Source organism: Castor canadensis, chromosome 1 (assembly GCF_047511655.1).
Source record: "Castor canadensis chromosome 1, mCasCan1.hap1v2, whole genome shotgun sequence".
Lineage (NCBI taxonomy): Eukaryota > Metazoa > Chordata > Mammalia > Rodentia > Castoridae > Castor > Castor canadensis.
The window spans coordinates 200,797,241-200,819,369 of NC_133386.1; the positions used below are offsets into that span (position 1 = coordinate 200,797,241).

Sequence of the window (22,129 nt, forward strand, 5' to 3'; positions counted from 1 at the left end):
AGGAATAAAAGGAATACAAATAGGTAAAGAAACTGTCAAAATATCCCTATTTGCAGACGACATGATCCTATACCTTAAAGACTCAAAAAACTCTACTCAGAAGCCTTAGACACCATCAATAGCTACAGCAAGGTAGCAGGATATAAAATCAACATAGAAAAATCATTAGCATTTCTATACACTAATAATGAACAAACTGAAAAAGAATATATGAAAACAGTTCCATTTACAATAGCCTCAAAAAAAATCAAATACCTAGGTGTAAACCTAATAAAAGATGTGAATGACCTCTACAAGGAAAAGTATAAACCTCTGAAGAAAGAGATTGAGGAAGACTATAGAAACTGGAGAGATCTCCTATGCTCATGGATTGGTAGAATCAACATAGTAAAAATGTCTATACTCCCTAAAGTAATCTACATGTTTAATGCAATTCCAATCAAGATTCCAATGACATTCATTAAAGAGATTGAAAAATCTACCATTAAATTTATATGGAAACACAAGAGGCCATGAATAGCCAAGGCAATACTCAGTCAAAAGAACAATGCAGGAGGTATCACAATACCTGACTTCAAACTATATTACAAAGCAATAACAATAAAAACAGCATGGTACTGGCACAAAAACAGACATGAAGACCAGTGGAAAGGAATAGAGGACCGAGATATGAAGCCACACAACTATAACCAACTTGTCTTTGACAAAGGCGCTAAAAACATACAATGGAGAAAAAGCAGCCTCTTCAACAAAACTGCTGGGAAAACTGGTTAGCAGTCTGCAAAAAACTGAAACTAGATCCATGTATATCACCCTATACCAAGATTAACTCAAAATGGATCAAGGATCTTAATATCAGACCACAAACTCTAAAGTTGATACAGGAAAGAGTAGGAAATACTCTGGAGTTAGTAGGTATAGGTAAGAACTTTCTCAATGAAACCCCAGCAGCACAACAACTAAGAGACAGCATAGATAAATGGGACTTCATAGAACTAAAAAGCTTCTGCTCAACAAAAGAAATGGTCTCTAAACTGAAGAGAACACCCACAGGGTGGGAGAAAATATTTGCCAGCTATACATCAGACAAAGGACTGATAACCAGAATATATAGGGAATTTAAAAAACTAAATTCTCCCAAAACTAATGAACCAATAAAGAAATGAGCAAGTGAACTAAACAGAACTTTCTCAAAAGAAGAAATTCAAATGGCCAAAAAACACATGAAAAAATGCTCACCATTTCTACCAATAAAGAAAATGCAAATTAAAACCACACTAAGATTCCACCTCACCCCTGTTAGAATAGCCATCATCAGCAACACCACCAACAACAGGTGTTGACAAGGATGCGGGGAAAAAGGAACCCTCTTACACTGTTGGTGGGAATGTAAACTAGTACAACCACTCTGGAAAAAAATTTGGAGGCTACTTAAAAAGCTAGACATTGATCTACCATTTGATCCAGCAATACCACTCTTGGGGATATGCCCAAAAGACTGTGACACAGGTTACTCCAGAGGCACCTGCACACCCATGTTTATTGCAGCACTATTCACAATAGCCAAGTTATGGAAACAGCCAAGATGCCCCAATACTGACAAATGAATCAAGAAAATGTGGTATCTATACACAATGGAATTTTATGCAGCCATGAAGAAGAACGAAATGTTATCATTCACTGCTAAATGGACGGAATTGGAGAACATCATTCTGAGTGAGGTTAGCCTGGCCCAAAAGACCAAAAATCGTATGTTCTCCCTCATATGTGGACATTAGATCAAGGACAAACACAACAAGGGGATTGAACTTTGATCACAAGATAAAAGCGAGAGCCCACAAGAGAGATATGAGGACAGGTAAGACATCTAAAAAATTAGATAACATTTGTTGCCCTCAACACAGAGAAACTAAAGCAGATACCTTAAAAGCAACTGGGGCCAATAGGAGAAGGGGACCAGGAACTAGAGAAAAGCTTAGATCAAAAAGAATTAACCTAGAAGATAACACACAAGCACAGGAAATTAATGTGAGTCAACTCCCTGTATAGCTATCCTTATCTCAACTAGCAAAATCCCTTGTTCCTTCCTATTATTGCTTATACTCTCTCTTCAACAAAATTAGAGATAAGGGCAAAATACTTTCTGCTGGGTATTGAGGGGGTGGGGGGGAGAGGGAGGGGGTGGGGTGGGTGGTAAGGGAGGGGGTGGGGGCAGGGGGGAGAAATGACCCAAGCCTTGTATGCACATATGAATAATAAAAAAATTTTTAAAAAGAGTTGATTTATATAAAGCTTTTTTAATGACATCGTAATTATAGTTAAACAACTGTTGTCTTGAGTGATTCTAATACAGTTAGTACCATGTATGTGTCTGTGACTGAGCTATTTGGGGTCACTGACACTGCCCCCCACCAACAACAACTGATAGGAAAATCTAAGGTTTTACTTCAAGAGCAATCACTAAAATAATATGTATATATATAACCTCTATAGAGCTGTGCTATTTCTGGTTCCTGTACATTAAATATATTTATGTTTTTCAAGTATATCAAGCCTTCTAAAATACAAAATTTAGATAAACAATGTAACAAAAAGTTAATGGTACTGATATACAGTTCTGTTAGTTGCTAAGTTGTCTATCAGAATTTTAACCATGGCTCTTTTAAGTTTTTGTTATTACAGTTCTGATCCTTCTGAGGTATTTACAATTGAGTCCATGGAAAATGACTCTAACAAATACTTATGTGTTGACCAGGTTAGCTTTCTGGATGTCTGCTTTTGTTGGATTTTTGTTTTGCATTGTCCATATTTACAAGCCCATTGTGTAAGAACCACTTCTTCTAAGCCTTTTTGTTGCCTAAATTTGGCCAAATGATCTAGTTGGCAGTGACTCCCACCTGATCTGCTTGTTACTCTGCCCCCCCTCAACATGGAACCAAAACCGAAAAAGTCCAGAAAAAAAATGAACAAGTTCTCATTACAAGGGAGGAAAATAACCAATCAAGAAAGATCTTCAGTCTATGGCCATACCACCCTGAACGCACCCAATTTTGTCTAATCTTAAAAGCTAAGAAGCTAAGCAGGGTCAGGCCTGGTTAGTACTTGTATGGGAGACAGATCTTCAGAGGAGACTCCTCAGAGACAAGCAGCTTGGAGACAAGGGGGAATGCTGACTAAGTTCAAATGGAATCACTAATGCCAAATCGCTCAAAAAAACCAAAGCCAAAAGGAAGCATGTGTAGCTATCTGGCATTAAAACCCAATTAGAGATAATGGCAGAACAGGTTCTGCCTGCAAGTGAGGGGGGAAGGGGGTAGAGGGGGGCAAGGGGGAGAAATGACCCAAACAATGTACGCACATGTTAATAAATGAATAATAATTAAAAAAAACTAGTTGAAAAAAATAAAAAATAAAAAATTCTCATACAGAGCCCCATGAACCTGAGGATAAAACATATCTTGTATGTCAAGAAAGAATTTTTTTTGTGAAAATGTTATAACAAAAAGAAAAGAAAAAAATACTTCCTTACTGAATAAAACTTTGCAACCTTAATATATCACACACAATATAAAAGTCAGACCAGAGAAAATTTATTTAAAAAAAAAAAAAACCTTCCAGGCACAAACTCACATTTTTAGTCAGGGTCTTCTACTTAAATAGAAACAAATTGACTATTTTTACTGGCTCTGAACATGTCTTTTGATACTAAAAGATGGTGTTTTTAATTTTTTTAAAACAATAGGTTCTTCTTAGACATATATACTGATAATGTATTGTTGCCATGGTAGTTCTGCAGACAAGAGAAACCGCAGGTTCAAATATTTTTTTAAAAAATATACTATAGCCAATATCTCCTGTTACAAGTATGAGAAAAAAAATATTAAATCTTGACTATTATCTCTAATCTGGTTCCTCCCTCTACTTGGCCCCTGGTCTCTTAATCTGTTTGTCAAGTTTGTTTCTTCAAGGTTGGAGACAATGAAGCTCCAGACAGTGATGGACACAAAGCCACACATGCTGGAGACCTCCTCCTGATACCATGGACTCCTTGAAAGACCCCCTTTGACATCTCAGAAGAGACAATGACTGACTGTCCAGGGACCTCTCAAGTCAATGCCTCCTTTCCTGACAGAAGTCAGGGTTACCTCTGGAGAAGGGGGAATATAAGGAGACAAATGTAAGGAAAATAAAATGATAAAAATGTCCCTGGAAATGTAAATGTAAAGGGACAAATGACAAAAGTAACTTCATTTTAGATAAAGGAAACAAAAAGACATAAAAACCAGCTTCACATGCAGGTGCTGAGATACAACAGACTCTCCCAAAATAAACAAAAAGATATCTCACCAAAATAATAAGCAGGAGTCATAAATATAGGTAACAAACCTCAAGGACAGGATGGACTAATGAGGCCCTCTTGGAAGGTCCAGTCTCATAAGGATAGGGGCAACTAGATGGTTGGGCTTAACCAAAAGTCAATTAATACTAGCTAAATTTGAAGAAAAGAGCTGTAAATAAAAGAAAATAAGGAAATTGTGAGACTCAACTAAAGTCAGGTTTTTTCTGTCAAAGGAGTTAATGTAAAACTATCACTGTGTAGATGCCAGCCAACCTCCCCAAATTGCTGCCTATATGCTTTGAGGAATGTTGCTTGACCTTGAAAGGTTCTTGCAGTCAAAGAGCTGTTTATTGCCAAATGTCCTAATCTCAAACTGCTTGCTCAAAGACGAGTATTACCCAAAAGAATTTTCTTGTTCTCCCTGTTTCAAGGTCTCCCTTACCTCACATGTCCCCTTTCTAAGTAACCAGTCATGAAGATTGTAAACCCAATCCAGTCCATCAAGGTGAGGGGCAAAGAGATAAAAATTGAGCTGACTCCCTGCTAACTGTGTCCTGTCTATCAGACTATAGTGTGTGGCTGCACCCTTCTGCAGAAGTGAAAGTTTTCGCCTTGCTGAGCGACTCCCATGTGTTTCTTTGATCACTGTTTGGGAACGGCATTTCTAAAAGTGGGAACCTGAAATTCTAACTTGGTGCTGGATATAGGCACTAGAGTGGAAAATGTCCTACACCATTGGCCCCGATGTCCCCCTTCCACAGGTTATGAATGGAAAGTTCTAGAAGACTTACCAAAGACACCATCTTGAAAGTAGGATGGTATTTCCTGCAGATGAAAAGCATCTTACATAAAAAAGCAAAACAGATTCGCCTCCAGCAGCCGCGTTTACACCAATCTTGGAAATTTTACTTTCCACTTCCTTCTGAAATTGCTCAGGAAGCCACTACTTAAAAACAAAAGAGCCCAGAATAATTAGTAAACATACGCTCCAATATCTGATATCTTTGTTACAGGGCCATACACCATCAAAAATGGCATCAGGATCCACCCACTACGCATACGCCTGATGTCATTTCCCGCCCTGTGACAACATCCACTGTCTCAGAACCACGCGGCCTATGTGCATGCTTTGACACACTTAGGCAGAGTGTTGACTCCGGATTTCCCTTCTTGCTACAGAATACAGGACCTGATGACAGGAGCTGGATCCTCTCCAATTGGACCAGTTCTTAACTCTGCAGAATCATATAGTCACATTTCAATAAAAGGCCCTTGGAGCTGGGCACCAGTAGCTCACACCTGTAATTCTAGCTACTCAGGAGGCAGAGAGCAAGAGGATCACAGTTTGAAACCAGCCTGGACAAATAGTTTGCAAGACCCTATCTCAAAAAAAAAAAACCATCACAAAAAATAAAGGAGGTTGGTGGAGTGGCTTGAGGTGTAGGCCTTCAGTTCAAGCCCCAGTACCACAAAAAAAAGGCTCTAAGACAGGGCATGGTGGCATGTGCTTATAATCCATGAAATTTAGGACACAGAGACACTGGGATCATGGTATGAGGCCAGCCCTGGCTGGGCAAAAGAGTTAGGGAAATCTAATCTCAAAATCAAGCTCAGTGTGGTGGTAAATGCCTTTCATGCCAAATGCTGTGTAGACAGAGGTAGGAGAATCTCAGTCCAAGGCTGGCTTGAGAAAAAAATAAACTAAAGCAAAGAAAGGCTGGGGAAGGATCCAAGATGGCGACTAGGGTGCAGAAGCAGACAGCATGAGCTCTGTGACTCCAAAACCTTGCAGAGACCCTGGAGCCACACTTGGGAGAAATAAAACACTAACAAGAATCAAAATTTTGACACCCTGAACCCCTAGCCCTTGGAAAGCTTCTCCATGCCATGTTACACTGAGAAAACAGGAAGGCTGCCACTGCCGCCACTACCAGCTCCAAACCTGCCTGCGAGACATTCAGCAGACCAAACAGGTGAGCAGCAAGTGTCACACAGAATTCCCCCAGTCACTGCCAGGATAAACCAGCACAGCTCCCTGGGCAGACTGACCACCCCCCAAAAAAAACGGAATAAACAGCAAACTGTAATCTAGCACACAACAGAATGGGTGGGATCGCTGAAAGTGCACTGAAGAAAGGGGGAGGGGCAAGGAGCTAATCTCAGCAAGAACTTTGAGTAAACAAACACTGGAAAGGCAGGAAGGCTGACAAGGGTGTGAGGGGTGGTGATAAGCCACTCCCTGAAGCAGGGCAGGTAGTGGATCACAAAACTCATCTCCTGAGCCAGTGAGCAGCACTCAAAGTCAAACTGCCCTGCAAAACTAAAAAACAAACAGCAAACCATCATAACACACTGATGGGGGCAGTGCTGGTGGAACACTGACCCTGCCCCAGAGAAAGGGGCTTGGTCAAAGAAACAAACCCCCAGGAAACAAGCACAGCAAAAAGCCACCTCCAAAGCAGGAAAACTAGTGGACTACAGAGCTGATCTCCTGAACCTGAGGACAGCATGCAAACTGCCACACCTCACTGGGGGGAGGACCTGACCAAGCAGCTGCAGCTGAAAGACAGAAGAACAAAACATGCTCACAAGCCAATCACCTGGCAAGACTATGACAGAGCTTCTGTTATATGCCAACACCAGGACTGGATGCTGGAGGAGTAACTCTAGAACTTAAACTAAGATTGAAATTCTATCCTTCCTGAACCTAGAGTTTTTTGTTTGGTTGGTTGGTTGGTTTTTGTTTCTTATTTGTATGTTCATCTCTCCCCATTGATTTCTTTGTTTTTTGTTGTTGTTGTTAGTTTTGTTATTATGGGTTCTCTATTTTTATTTTTACTCCTATTATCCTTTTTTTTCCACTTTCTACACTATCAAATTTGCTATCATCATCCTCTCATTCCTACTCTCACCCCAATCACTCTCCATCCTTCTCCTGTGCTGAAAACCATTGCTCCCTTCAACAACTCATTCTGCCCCTTCTCACCCACTCTCTTCCCCCAGCCCTCACCTTCCCCTCCCATTCTCCCCCAGCCAGTCAACAGACTACCCCTCCCTCCTTCACACTCATCACCCACTAATCAACCTACTATACAACTTTACACAATCCCAAACCCCTAAAATCATTAACATAAACACCCTCTTCTACAACAACAGAAATATGCCCAAACACACAAAAGGATCACAAAAACAGCAGCCCCCACACTGCTTTCCCCACTCAGACACCCCACATCCCATCTCTCCCTTTAGTGCCACCCTATACAACTCTCCAAATTTCTATAGCATTACAAACGTTAACACCCCAACTCCCATGCTTATAGATATTACCACCAAGGGATCATCTATATAACACATATACTACTTGTTGGATATTGAACCTGTGAATTAGTTAATACTAAATTACACCACACTAGGGACAGAAATATCACACTACCTTAGCTAAAAACCTAATACAGCCACAAAACAAAACTTAAATCAAGGGAAAAAAACAGGTGACTGAAACCACCAACTAGCCTATCAAGAACATAGTTGCACAGTACCAAGTGGAGCAATGGGAAGAAGAAAAAGGAATGTAGTATTCTCCCCAAAAAAATAATTTAACACATGATTCACAGGGAAATGAAGAAAATGAATAACCAGGTCTGGACTCCAACAAAACAAAGATAAATGATGCCAAGGAGCCCAATAATGTCCACAAAAAACTCTCAAAGAAGAAATCACTGAGAATTTCATGGAGATGATACTAGACATGGTTAACCAAAATGTATAAGAGGCACTCAAGAAATTTCAAGACGCCAAAAATACAGAATATGAGAAGACACAAAAACCCTAAATAAACACCAAAGTGAGACAGAGAACGATATAAATAGAGAGATAAATGAATTAAAGAAGAAAATAGACAATAATAAAGAGGAAGTGACCCATGATATGGCAAAACTCAGAAAAAAGAATGAAACAGAAACACAAAACACAGTGGAAAGCCACTCCAGCAGATTAGAACAAGTGGAAGACAAAATCACAGAACTTGAAGATAAAACAGAAATTAAAGGAAAAACTGAAGAGCTGTTAATCAAGTAACTCAAGACCTATGAAAGGAATATGCAAGAACTCACCAACTCCATCAAAAGACCAAACCTGAGAATCATGGCCATTGAAGAAGGCGAAGAGGTCCAATCAAAAAGGATTCATAATATATTCAAAAGAATAATAACAGAAAAGTTCTCAAATCCAAAAGAAGTTATGCCCATTTAGGTACAGGAAGCCTCCAGGACACCAAACAGACTTCACAAAAATAGAACTTCCCCATGACATATCATTAAAACAACAAGCACAGAGAATAGAGAAAGAATATTGAAAGCTGTAAGAGAGAAAAAACAAATAACAAACAGGGGTAAATCACACCAGATTTCTCAATGGAAACCTTAAAAGCAAGAAGGGCACAGAGTGAGGTATTCTGGGCACTGAATGAAAATTCAACCCTAGGAAACTCTACCCAGCAAAACTATCATTCAAAATAGATGGAGCAATAAAATTCTTCCACAATAAGCAGAAACTTACAAAAGATTCTCCAAGGAAGTCTGCACACAGAAAATTAAAGCAAACAAAACCACAAAAAGACAGGAAGTATCAAACCACAGGAAAAGAAAAAACAAGATATCAGAGAATAAAATTAATTGTGATCAGCTGCACACAATCAAACCTTTAAACAACAAAAACAACTAAATGACAGGAATCACCACATACCTACCAATAGTAACACAGAATATTAATGGACTCAAGTCCCCATCAAAAGACACCATTTAAAAACTGGATTAAAAAGGAATAGCGAACAATCTGTTGTTTAAAGGAGACCCATCTCATTGACAGAAACAAACATTGGCATATGTTGAAAAAGTACAAGAAGATTTACCAAGCCAATGGCCCCCAAAAACAGGCAGGAGTAGCAATGCTTATCTCAGAAAAAGTAGACTTCAAACTTACATAGATCAAATGAGATAAAGAAGGATATCCCATAAAATAAAAGGAGAAATGCACCAAAAGGAAATAACAATTATCAACCTATATGCACTGAACATCAGTACACCCAATTTCATCAAACATACTCCGAAAGATTTAAAAGCACATATAGACTCCAACACAGTGGTAGTGGGAGACTTTAATACCCCCCTGTCACCAATAGATAGGTTATCAAACAAAAAATCGATAAAGAAATTCTAGAACTAAATCAAGTCATACATCAAATGGACCTAACTGATGTCTACAGAATATTTCATCCAACATCCATACAATATACATTTCTCTCAGCGGCCCATGGAATTTTCTCCAAAATTGATCATATCTTAGGCCACAAAGCAAGCCTCAGCAAATATAAGAAAATATAAATAATCCCCATGCATTCTATCTGATCACAATGAGTGCGTATATTAAAAGGACAGAAAGATCTCCAATCAATGACCTAATGCTACATCTCAAACTCCTAGAAAAACAGGAAAAAGCAAAACCCAAAACAAACAGAAGGAGAGAAATAATAAAAATAAGGGGCAAAATTAATGGAATAGAGACCAAAAAAGAAAAAATGCAAAGAATCAATGAAACAAAAAGCTGGTTCTTTGAAAAAACAAACAACCAAACAAACAAGATTGACAGACCCCTGGCAAATCTGACTAAAATGAGGAAAGAAAAAACCCAAATCAGTAAAATCAGAAATGCAAAAGGGGAGATAACAACAAACACCACAGAAATCCAGGGATCATCAGAGACTACTTCGAGAACCTATATTCCAATAAATTTGAAAGTCTTGAAGAAATGGACAAATTTCTAGATACTTATGACTATCAAAAATTGAACCAAGAGGATATTAACCACCTAAACAGCTCTATAACATGAAATGAAATTGAAGCAGCAATAAAGAGTCTCCAAAAAAAAAAAGTCCAGGACCTGATGGATTCTCTGCTGAATTTTATCAGACCTTTAAAGAAGAACAAATACCAACCCTCCTTAAACTTTTCCAAGAAATAGAAAGGGAAGGAATACTGCCTAACTCATTCTATGAAGCCAGTATCACACTCATCCCAAAACCAGACAAAGACACACACACATCCAAAAAGGAGAACTATAGGCCAATGTCCTTAATGAACATCACTGCAAAAATCCTCAATAAAATAATGGCAAACCGAATCCAACAACATATTAGAAAGATCATTCACCACAACCAAGTCAGCTTCATCCTGGCGATGCAGGTGTGGTTCAACATATGAAAATTTACAAATGTAATACAGCACATTGATAGAAGCAAAGACAAAAACTACTTGATCATCTCAATAGATTCAGAAAAAGCATTTCATAAGATCCAACACCACTTCATGATAAAAGTGCTAAGAAAACTAGGAATAGAAGGAAAGTACCTCAACATTATAAAAGCTATATATGACAAACCTACAGCCAACATCCTAGTTAATGGAGAAAAACTGAAACAATTAACCCCTAAAATCAGGGACGAGACAAGGGTGCCCCACTCCTTGTCAACATAGTCCCAGAATTCCTAGCCAGAGCAATTAAGCAAGAAGAAGAAATAAAAGGAATACAAATAAGTAAAGAAACTGTCAAAATATCCCTATTTGCAGATGACATGATCCCACATCTTAAATACCTAAAAAACTCTACCCAAAAAATCCTAGACACCATAAACAGCTACAGCAAGATGGCAGGATACAAAATCAACTTACAAAAATCATTAACTTTTCTATACACCAACAATGAACAAATTGAGAAAGAATATATGGAAACAATTCTATTTTCAATAGCCTCAAAAAATATCAAATACCTAGGGGTAAACTTAACAAAGGATGTGAATGACCTCTACAAGGAGAACTATAAACCTCTGAAGAAAAAGATCAAGGAAGACTACAGAAGGTGGAAAGATCTCCCATGCTCATGGATTGGTAGAATCAACACAGTAAAAATGGCTATACTACCAAAAGCAATTCCCATCAAAATCCCAGTGACATTCATCACAGAGATTGAAAAATCTACCCTAAAGTTCATTTGGAAACACAAGAGACCATGAATAGCCAAGGCAATTCACAATTCTCAATTGTGCTGGAGAATACACAATACCCAACTTCAGACTATATTACAAACCAATAGCAATAAAAACAGATATGAGGACCAGTGGAACAGAATAGAGGACCCAGATATGAATCCACACAGCTATGCCCACTTTATTTTTTGACAAGGCACCAAAAACATATGATGGAAAAAAGACAGCCTCTTCAACAAATGTTGCTGCAAAAAGTGGTTATCTGCTTGCAAAAAACTGAAACTAGATCCATGTTTATCATCCTGTACTAGTATCAAATCAAAATGGATCAAAGACATTAATATCAGACCTGAACTCTGAAGTTAGTAAAGGAAAGTGCAAGGAATACTGGAAGCAATAGGTATAGACAAGGACTTCCTCAATAGAACCCCAGCAGCTCAGCAGCTAAGAGAAAGGATGGACAAATGGGACTACATGAAATTAAAAAGCTTCTGCACAACAAAAGAAATGGTCTCTAAACTGAGGAGACCACCCACAGACTGTGAGAAAATATTTGCTAGCTATACATCAGACAAAAAACTTATAACCAGAATATACAGGAGGCTCAAAAAACTAAATTCCCCCAAAATCAATGAACCAATAAATAAATGGGCAACTGAACTAAACAGAACTTTCTCAAAAGAAGAAATTGAAATGTCCAAAAACACATGAAAAAATGCTCACCATCTCTGGCCATAAAGGAAATGCAAATTAAAACCACACTAAGTCCTTGTCACCTACAGAAGGTCATCATTTCCTTTAGTCCTGGTTTTGGGGGATGCTCCAGTGGGCTGGTCCATGTTTTGAGATGGTCAATGACTCCTGTAATCCTGGTGTTAACCCACGGTGATCTGGCAGCCTTAGCCATCTCCAGGGCAAGCTTGCCCCTGGCCAGAACAGGGTCTGCTCTTGCCAGCTCAGACACCCACAGCTGCCCAAGTGGTCTGGAACTCCTGCTGATACATCCACAAACATACTTGAGATTGTTCCAGTGGCTGTCCTGTACACATTAAAAGAAATCTAAAAAAAAACACTAAGATTCCACCTCATCCCTGTTAGAATAGCTAAACACCAACAGCAACAAATGTTGGCAAGGATGTGTGGGAAGAGGAACCCTCATACACTGCTGGTGAGAATGCAAGCTAGTGCAACCACTCTGGAAAACAATATGGAGGCTTCTTTAAAAACTAAACATAGGGAATTCTAAGATGGCGGCTAGAGGTAGGAAGCAGAAAGCGACCCTCCTATAGTGAAATCTTGGAGAGACACTGGAGACACACTTTGCAGGCATAATCACCGAGAAAAGGCATAACTTTGACCCCTCCACATCTCCAGCCGGTGCAGAGAATCTCCACTTCACGTTAAACGGAGAAACCAGGAGGGCCCCCAGGGCCGCCAGTGGCCAGCGCCCATACAGCATGGGAAGACGTGGACCAGGTGAGCTTCACGGTACTGCAGTAGCCCCACAAACAAGCCTGGGCCAGAGCAGCATAGCCCCCTGGATAGACTGACCTCCACCCGGGGGAAAAAAAAGAGAAACTGAGTAATAAGCAATAAGAACAGTTAAGACATGCTGGAAAGAGGGTGGGGCACCATGAGCGCTGAAGATTGGGGGAAGGGAATCCTTCCCGGGACTGTAAATAAACAAGCCAGGCAGGCAGGAGATCCTCTGGCAGGAGCGGGGCGTGCACCCAGCAACCAGGAGCGGGGAAGCTTGTGAGAGGAGGGAAGACCCACTTCCCACGTGAACTGTAAACAAACATGGCGGCCAGCAGGAGCAGCAGCACCACCCAGTAAGCAGGAGCAGGAAAGCTTCTGAAAGTGGCAGTAGGAGGAAAACTTCAGAGGAGAGGGGGGAAGACCCACCTCCCACATGAACTGTAAATAAACACGCAGGCCTGACAACGCGGGGGCAGTGTCACCTTTCCCAGTGCTTGGAAAGGGGAAAGCCTGTAGCAGAGGCTCCCACACAGGAGAACTCTGAGCAAACAAAGCCTGTGGGACCAGGTGAGTGCTAGCTCACCCCAGAGATCTGCATAAATAACACCGCCAGCCACAGGCTGAGAGCAGCAGGCAGGCAAGCCACAGTTGCAGATACCACTCTCAGAACTGTCTCCAGACGCTTTTTTTTCTTTTTCTCCCTACCTTTGATGAGAGAACAACCGAATTACACCTGCAAGCCGAAAAACTTACTGAAACTGTATTGCATTTGAACTGGGGACACTTGGTGGGGTTTGTGTGTGTGTGTGTGTGTGTGTATGTGTGTGTGTGTGTGAGTGTGTAGTTTTGTTCTACTTTAGGCATCCCCTTTGATGAGACAACTACAGAACATCTGAGGCACCAACTCCAGGACTGGAGATTGAGACGGACACCCAAATTATTAAGACTGAAACTGCATTGCATATAAACTTGGAAGTTTTTTGGTTTTTTTTTTTTTATTTTCTATTTTCCATTTTATTTTAATTCATTTTTATATATAGATATTACTTTCATTTACTTATTTTTTATTTTTTTATCTTTCATTTTCAATCCTCTCTCTGTCTCTCTAATGTCTGTTCAGCTTACTGTCGATTAGTACACTAACACTCCCTGTTTATACCTTTGAAACTCTCTTGTCTGATACCTTGTTCTGCTTTCTCCCTCTTGTCTGTATATTTGTTTTCCACTTTTCTTTAACTTCTTGCTTTCTATCTCAGCTCACTCTTCCATACTAAATATTACCATTGTTATTATTACAAACTAGAAAATACTTAATTACACACAGTACAGGGACAGTAACAACACCAAGGACAATGACGGGAAGACAGAAAAAACAGGGAAACCAGTTTCCCCACAGCAAAAAATTAGTACAGGAACCAGAGGGGAATGAAGAGAACAGAAACTCAGATCCAGACTCCAACAAAATGAAGATAAACTATGCCAAAGGACCCAATGAAGCCCACAAGAATAATTTAAAAGAAGACATACTACAAGTACTCAATGAGAATTTTATAGAGATGATACTGGATAGGGTCAACCAAAATGTACAGGAGACACTCAAGAAATTCCAAGACAACAAAAATAGAGAATTTGAAAAAGCAAAAGAAGAAATAAAGGAAACCATAGAAGCACTGTATAAACACCAAAGTGAAAGAGAGAACACAATGAATAAACGGATAAATGAACTCAGGACAAAAATAGACAACATTAAAGAGGAAAACTGCCAGGATATGGAAAACCTCAGAAAAAAGAACGAAACAGGACTGCAAAACAAAATGGAAGGCCAATCCAGCAGAATAGAACAAACAGAAGACAGAATCTCAGAACTTGAAGATGAAATGATAATTAAAGGAAAAATTGAAGAACTATTAATTAAACAACTTAAGACCTGTGAAAAGAAAATACAAGAACTCACTGACTCCATCAAAAGACCAAACTTGAGAATCATGGTCATCGAAGAAGGAGAAGAGGTGCAAGCGAAGGGAATGCGTAATATATTCAACAAAATAATAACGGAAAATTTCCCAAATCTAGAGAAAGATATTCCCATACAGATGCAAGAGGCCTCCAGGACACCAAACAGACCAGATCAAAATAGAACTACTCCACGACATATCATCATTAAAACAACAAGTTCAGAAACTAAGGAAAGAATATTGAAGGCTGTAAGAGACAAAAAACGGGTAACATACAAAATCACAGCAGACTTCTCAACAGAAACATTAAAAGCAAGAAGAGCGTGGGGTGAGATCTTCCGGGCACTGAATGAAAATAACTTCAACCCCAGGATACTCTACCCAGCAAAGCTATCATTCAAAATAGATGGAGCAATAAAAGTCTTCCATGATAAGCAGAAACTAAAACAATATGTGACCACAAAGCCACCATTACAAAAGATTCTGCAAGGGATTCTGCACACAGAAAGTGACACCCAACTTAACCATGAAAAGGAAGGCAGCACCAAACCACAGGATAAGAAAAAGCAAGACAGTAGAGAGTAACATCAAGTTAGGTACACACAATCAAACCTTCAAACAACTAAGACAAATAAATGGCAGGAATCACCACATACCTATCAGTACTAACGCTTAATGTTAATGGACTTAATTCACCCATCAAAAGACATCGTTTGACAAAATGGATTAAAAAAGAAGATCCAACAATTTGTTGCTTACAGGAGACACATCTCACCGACAGAAATAAGCACATGCTTAGGATGAAAGGCTGGAAGAAGATTTACCAAGCCAATGGCCCCCGAAAACAAGCAGGAGTAGCAATACTTATCTCTGACAAAGTAGACTTCAAACCTACATTGATCAAATGAGATAAAGAAGGACATTCCATACTAATAAAAGGGGAAATAGACCAAAAGGAAATAATAATCATCAATCTGTACGCACCCAATGTCAATGCACCCAATTTCATCAAACATACCCTGAAAGACCTAAAAGCATATATAAACGCCAACACAGTGGTTGTGGGAGACTTTAACACTCCATTATCATCAATAGATAGGTCATCCAAACAAAAACTCAATAAAGAAATCCAAGATCTAAAATATGCAATAGATCAAGTGGACCAAGTAGATGTCTACAGAACATTTCATCCAACCTCTACACAATATACATTCTTCTCAGCAGCCAAAGGAACCTTCTCCAAAATAGATCATATCCTAGGGCACAAAGCAAGCCTCAGCAAATATAAGAAATTAGAAATAATACCGTGCATACTATCTGATCACAATGCAGTAAAAGTAGAACTCAACAACAAAAGTAAAGACAAAAAAGATGCAAACAGCTGGAAACTAAATAACTCATTACTTAATGAACAATGGATCATTGATGCAATAAAAGAGGAAATTAAAAAGTTCCTGGAAGTCAATGAAAATGAAAACACAACCTACCAGAACCCATGGGACACAGCTAAGGCAGTCTTGAGAGGAAAGTTTATAGCCATGAGTGCATATAGTAAAAAGATTGAAAGATCCCAAATCAATGACCTAATGATACATCTCAAACTCCTAGAAAAATAAGAACAAGCAAATCCCAAAACAAATAGGAGAGAAATAATAAAAATAAGAGCTGAAATCAACGAAATAGAAACCAAAAAAACCATACAAAGAACTAATGAAACAAAAAGTTGGTTCTTTGAAAAAATAAACAAGATCGATAGAACCCTGGCAAACCTCACTAAAATGAGGAGAGAAAAAACCCAAATTAGTAGAATCAGTGAATGGAAAAGGGGAGATAACAACAAACACCATGGAAGTCCAGGAAATCACCAGAGACTACTTTGAGAACCTATATTCAAATAAATTTGAAAATCTAAAAGAAATGGACAGATTTCTGGATACATATGATCATCCAAAACTGAACCAAGAGGAAATTAATCACCTGAATAGACCTATAACACAAAATGAAATTGAAGCAGCAATCAAGAATCTCCACAAAAAGAAAACTCCAGGACCTGATGGATTCTCTGCTGAATTCTATCAGACCTTTAAAGAAGAACTGATACCAACCCTCCTTAAACTGTTCCATGAAATACAAAGGGAAGGAAAACTGCCAAACACATTTTATGAAGCCAGCATTACACTTATCCCAAAACCAGGCAAAGACACCTCCAAAAAGGAGAACTATAGGCCAATCTCCTTAATGAACATTGATGCAAAAATCCTCAACAAAATATTGGCAAACCGAATTCAGCAACACATCAAAAAGATTATTCACCACGACCAAGTAGGCTTCATCCCAGGGATGCAGGGGTAGTTCAATATACAAAAATCAATAAACGTAATAAACCACATTAACAGAAGCAAAGACAAAAACCACTTGATCATCTCAATAGATGCAGAAAAAGCCTTTGATAAGATCCAACACCATTTCATGATAAAAGTTCTAAGAAAACTAGGAATAGAAGGAAAGTTCCTCAACATTATAAAAGCTATATATGACAAACCTACAGCCAGCATTATACTTAATGGAGAAAAATTAAAACCATTCCCTCTAAAATCAGGAACCAGACAAGGATGCCCACTATCTCAACTCCTATTCAACATAGTACTGGAATTCCTAGCCAGAGCAATTAGGCAAGAAGAAGGAATAAAAGGAATACAAATAGGTAAAGAAACTGTCAAAATATCCCTATTTGCAGACGACATGATCCTATACCTTAAAGACCCAAAAAACTCTACTCAGAAGCTTCTAGACATCATCATAGCTATAGCAAGGTAGCAGGACATAAAATCAACATAGAAAAATCATTAGCATTTCTATACACTAACAATGAGCAAACTGAAAAAGAATGTATGAAAACAATTCCATTTACAATAGCCTCAAACAAAATCAAATACCTAGGTGTAAACCTAACAAAAGATGTGAAAGACCTCTACAAGGAAAACTATACACTTCTGAAGAAAGAGATTGAGGAAGACTATAGAAAGTGGAGAGATCTCCCATGCTCATGGATTGGTAGAATCAACATAGTAAAAATGTCTATACTCCCAAAAGTAATCTACATGTTTAATGCAATTCCCATCAAAATTCCAATGACATTCATTAAAGAGATTGAAAAATCTACTGTTAAATTTATATGGAAACACAAGAGGCCACGAATAGCCAAGGCAATACTCAGTCAAAAGAACAATGCAGGAGGTATCACAATACCTGACTTCAAACTATATTACAAAGCAATAACAATAAAAACAACACGGTACTGGCACAAAAACAGACATGAAGACCAGTGGAACAGAATAGAGGATCCAGATATGAAGCCACACAACTATAAGCAACTTATCTTTGACAAAGGAGCTAAAAATATATGATGGAGAAATAGCAGCCTCTTCAACAAAAACTGCTGGGAAAACTGGTTAGCAGTCTGCAAAAAGGTGAAATGAGATCCATGTATATCACCCTATACCAAGATTAACTCAAAATGGATCAAGGATCTTAATATCAGACCCCAAACTCTTAAGTTGATACAAGAAAGAGTAGGAAATACTCTGGAGTTAGTAGGTATAGGTAAGAACTTTCTCAATGAAACCCCAGCAGCACAGCAACTAAGAGATAGCATAGATAAATGGGACCTCATAAAACTAAAAAGCTTCTGTTCATCAAAAGAAATGGTCTCTAAACTGAAGAGAACACCCACAGAGTGGGAGAAAATATTTGCCAACTATACATCAGACAAAGGACTGATAACCAGAATATACAGGGAACTTAAAAAACTAAATTCTCCCAAAACTAATGAACCAATAAAAACATGGGCACGTGAACTAAACAGAACTTTCTCAAAAGAAGAAATACAAATGGCCAGAAAACACATGAAAAAATGCTCACCATCTCTAGCAATAAAGGAAATGCAAATTAAAACCACGCTAAGATTCCACCTCACCCCTGTTAGAATAGCCATCATCAGCAACACCACCAACAACAGGTGTTGGCGAGGATGCAGGGAAAAAGGAACCCTCTTACACTGTTGGTGGGAATGTAGACTAGTACAACCACTCTGGAAAAAAATTTGGAGGCTACTTAAAAAGCTGGACATCGATCTACCATTTGATCCAGCAATACCACTCTTGGGGATATACCCAAAAGACTGTGACACAGGTTACTCCAGAGGCACCTGCACACCCATGTTTATTGCGGCACTATTCACAATAGCCAAGTTATGGAAACAGCCAAGATGCCCCACCACTGACGAATGGATTAAGAAAATGTGGTATCTATACACAATGGAATTTTATGCAGCCATGAAGAAGAACGAAATGTTATCATTCGCTGGTAAATGGATGGAATTGGAGAACATCATTCTGAGTGAGGTTAGCCTGGCCCAAAAAACCAAAAATCGTATGTTCTCCCTCATATGTGGACATTAGATCAAGGGCTAACACAACAAGGGGATTGGACTTTGAGCACATGATAAAAGCGAGAGCACACAAGGGAGGGGTGAGGATAGGTAAGACACCTAAAAAACTAGCTAGCATTTGTTGCCCTTAACATAGAGAAACTAAAGCAGCTACCTTAAAGCAACTGAGGCCAATAGGAAAAGGGGAACAGGTACTAGAGAAAAGGTTAGATCAAAAAGAATTAACCTAGAAGGTAACACCCATGCACAGGAAATCAATGTGAGTCAATGCCCTGTATAGCTATCCTTATCTCAACCAGCAAAAACCCTTGTTCCTTCCTATTATTGCTTATACTCTCTCTACAACAAAATTAGAAATAAGGGCAAAATAGTTTCTGCTGGGTATTGAGGGGGGGTAGAGGGAGGGGGCGGAGTGGGTGGTAAGGGAGGGGGTGGGGGCAGGGGGGAGAAATGAACCAAGCCTTGTATGCACATATGATTAATAAAAGAAAAATGAAAATAAATAAATAAATAAATAAATAAACATAGATCTGCCATATGATCCAGCAATCCCACTCCCAGGGATATGCCCAAAAGACTGTGACACAGGTTACTCCAGAGGCACCTGCACACCCATGTTTATTGCAGCACTATTCACAATAACCAAGTTATGGAAACAGCCAAGATGCCTCACTACTGACGAATGGATTAAGAAAATGTGGTATCTATACACAATGGAATTTTACTCAGGCATGAAGAAGAATGAAATCTTACTATTTGCAAGTAAGTGGATGGAAATGGAGAACATCATCTTAAGCAAAGTTAGCAAGCTCAGAAAGCCAAAAATTGTATGTTCTCCTTCATACATGGACTTTAGAATAAAATAAATGCAGTAATATTATTAGACGTGGGTCACACGCTAAGGGGAGTACACATACAGGAGGAATAGGGAAAGGTAGGAAATCCAAAACTTGAAAGTGTTTGATGTGCCCACTGCAGAGGAGCTAATATAGTAACCTTAAAATGACAGAGGTCAATATGGGAAGGTGACCGGGAAGTAGTGAAGAGGCCTAGTAGCAATGAATTGATTCGGTTTGTAGTACACGTGTGCATGGGGGCAATGTTAGGAATCTCTCTGTACAGCTATCCTTATCTCAAACTAGCAAAAATCCTATGTCTTTCTTGCACTTGTTGCACAAGTGCAAGGCCTTGAGTACTAAGCCCAATACCATACATAGATAGATAGATAGACAGACAGACAGACAGATAGATAGACAAATAAATGCATCTTTCTCTACTTATATTCTTTTTCCTGTCACCAGGACAGTGTTGTAAATTGAGACACTGTATCCAAGAACCAAGATCACTACAATAGCATTGCACTCAACAGCCACCATCCACCAGTAACTCTCCTAGAGAAACATAATTTTAACGATGAATATCTTAACATGTTTTGTGGTTTCTAGAGTTGGCTCTGTAATTTGTTTAAACCTAAAGTTGCTATTAATTCTCCTTCTGATATTATAGAGAGCTCTGACAATCCATAGCATGAACTGGTTAAAGAGATACACAAAGAAAGTGCATTTGATACAGCTAATGCACCATTTGGGAAAGGAAATTAATTTAGTGACTACATGCAACACTTTTGAAACTTCTGGGGAAACTAAGGAATGTGACCATAATGGCTACTTGCTCCTAGGATTGCTGGACCAAATAATAAAGAAAAAGGATGAGATCAGAAAATTGAATTCCTGGCTCCAGAAATGCATAAATTGCCTAAAGGGAGACCCAGGCTCAGTTATTCTGGAGGCAGAGATCATTAGGATCACAGTTTGAGGCAAGCAGATGCACATTGCCATGCTCTGTCATCTCCACCACATGGGAGGCTGAAGGTAGGATCACAATCTAAGGCCAGACCCAAAAGTGGGAGAACTTACTTTTAAAAAAAATTTTAAAACAAAATAAGTAGTTAGGGAGCATGGCTCAAGTGATATAGTGCCTGTATGGCAAATACTAGACCCTGAGTTCAAACCCTACTACCACCAAATAAATATATAGTAAAATAAAATAACTACATAGCCTATTTGTAAGTGTGTTCAGAAGGAGAATCTTCTCTCCTGTAACCATAGGAGTGAAGTTGTAAAAGCCAAACAAGCTCTTACTATGTGACTGGCTGAATTACACTTTGACTCTCAGCCTTAAAAGTTGTCTATAGTTAAAGTGAGGGCAGTAAATGGAAAATAATGGGATCCTGTAACATAGGTTGGAGATGTATGGAAGGAGCCAGATAAGCCTGGATATACTGAAGTCAGGAAATGCAAAGCCCCTGAAGTCAAAAATTTTTCAGTGGAAACCCTCTCTGCCAAATGGAAAACAGAAATTCAAGACTTGAAAACAATGTAGATATAGTAGATAAATCAGATAAAGATAAGGAAAAAAGAATAAAGAAATATGAGCAGAATATGCAAGAACCACATCCCCATTAAAAGAGCAAACCTACAAATTATGGACATTTAAGGAGAAAGGGGGAAAGCTGAAGGCTTGATTGATTATATAGGAAATATAATCAATAAAGTAATAGGAGAAAAATTACCAAATCTTTAGAAAGAGCTGCCCATCCAGGTATAAGAGGCCATGGTAATCCAAAAAGCCAGGACCAAAATCCAACCTCTCCATGGTACATTATGATTAAAACATTAAGAACAAGGAAAGAACACTGAAATCAGCAAGGGAGAAGGGCCAAGTCACACATAAATGCAAACTCATCAGAATAATAGCAAATTTCTAGACAGAAACCTTAAAAGCAAGGAGGGCACAGAATGATATCTTTTAAGCACATAAAGAAAATAACTGCCAAACTAGATTATTCTACCCAGCAAAGTTGTTCA

At 38.8% G+C, this 22,129-nt stretch overlaps 1 protein-coding gene across 9 annotated transcripts in view; it reads right to left on the bottom strand.

The window, feature by feature from the left end:
• Positions 1–22,129, bottom strand: part of LOC109683265 (phospholipase A and acyltransferase 2-like) — a 113,484-nt gene that overhangs the window by 48,300 nt on the left and 43,055 nt on the right. For 5 of the 9 annotated variants that reach the window (XM_074047951.1, XM_074047976.1, XM_074047969.1 and 2 more), the window contains one exon: positions 5,131–5,285. The exons of 2 other annotated variants lie outside the window; for them this stretch is intronic. In XM_074047951.1, the coding sequence (XP_073904052.1) occupies positions 5,131–5,181 (51 nt within the window). In that variant the 5' untranslated portion in view covers positions 5,182–5,285. Of the gene's footprint in view, positions 1–5,130; positions 5,286–12,101; positions 12,438–22,129 lie in introns of all 9 variants that reach the window. 2 more of the 9 variants (XM_074047964.1, XM_074047956.1) reach the window with 2 other exon arrangements.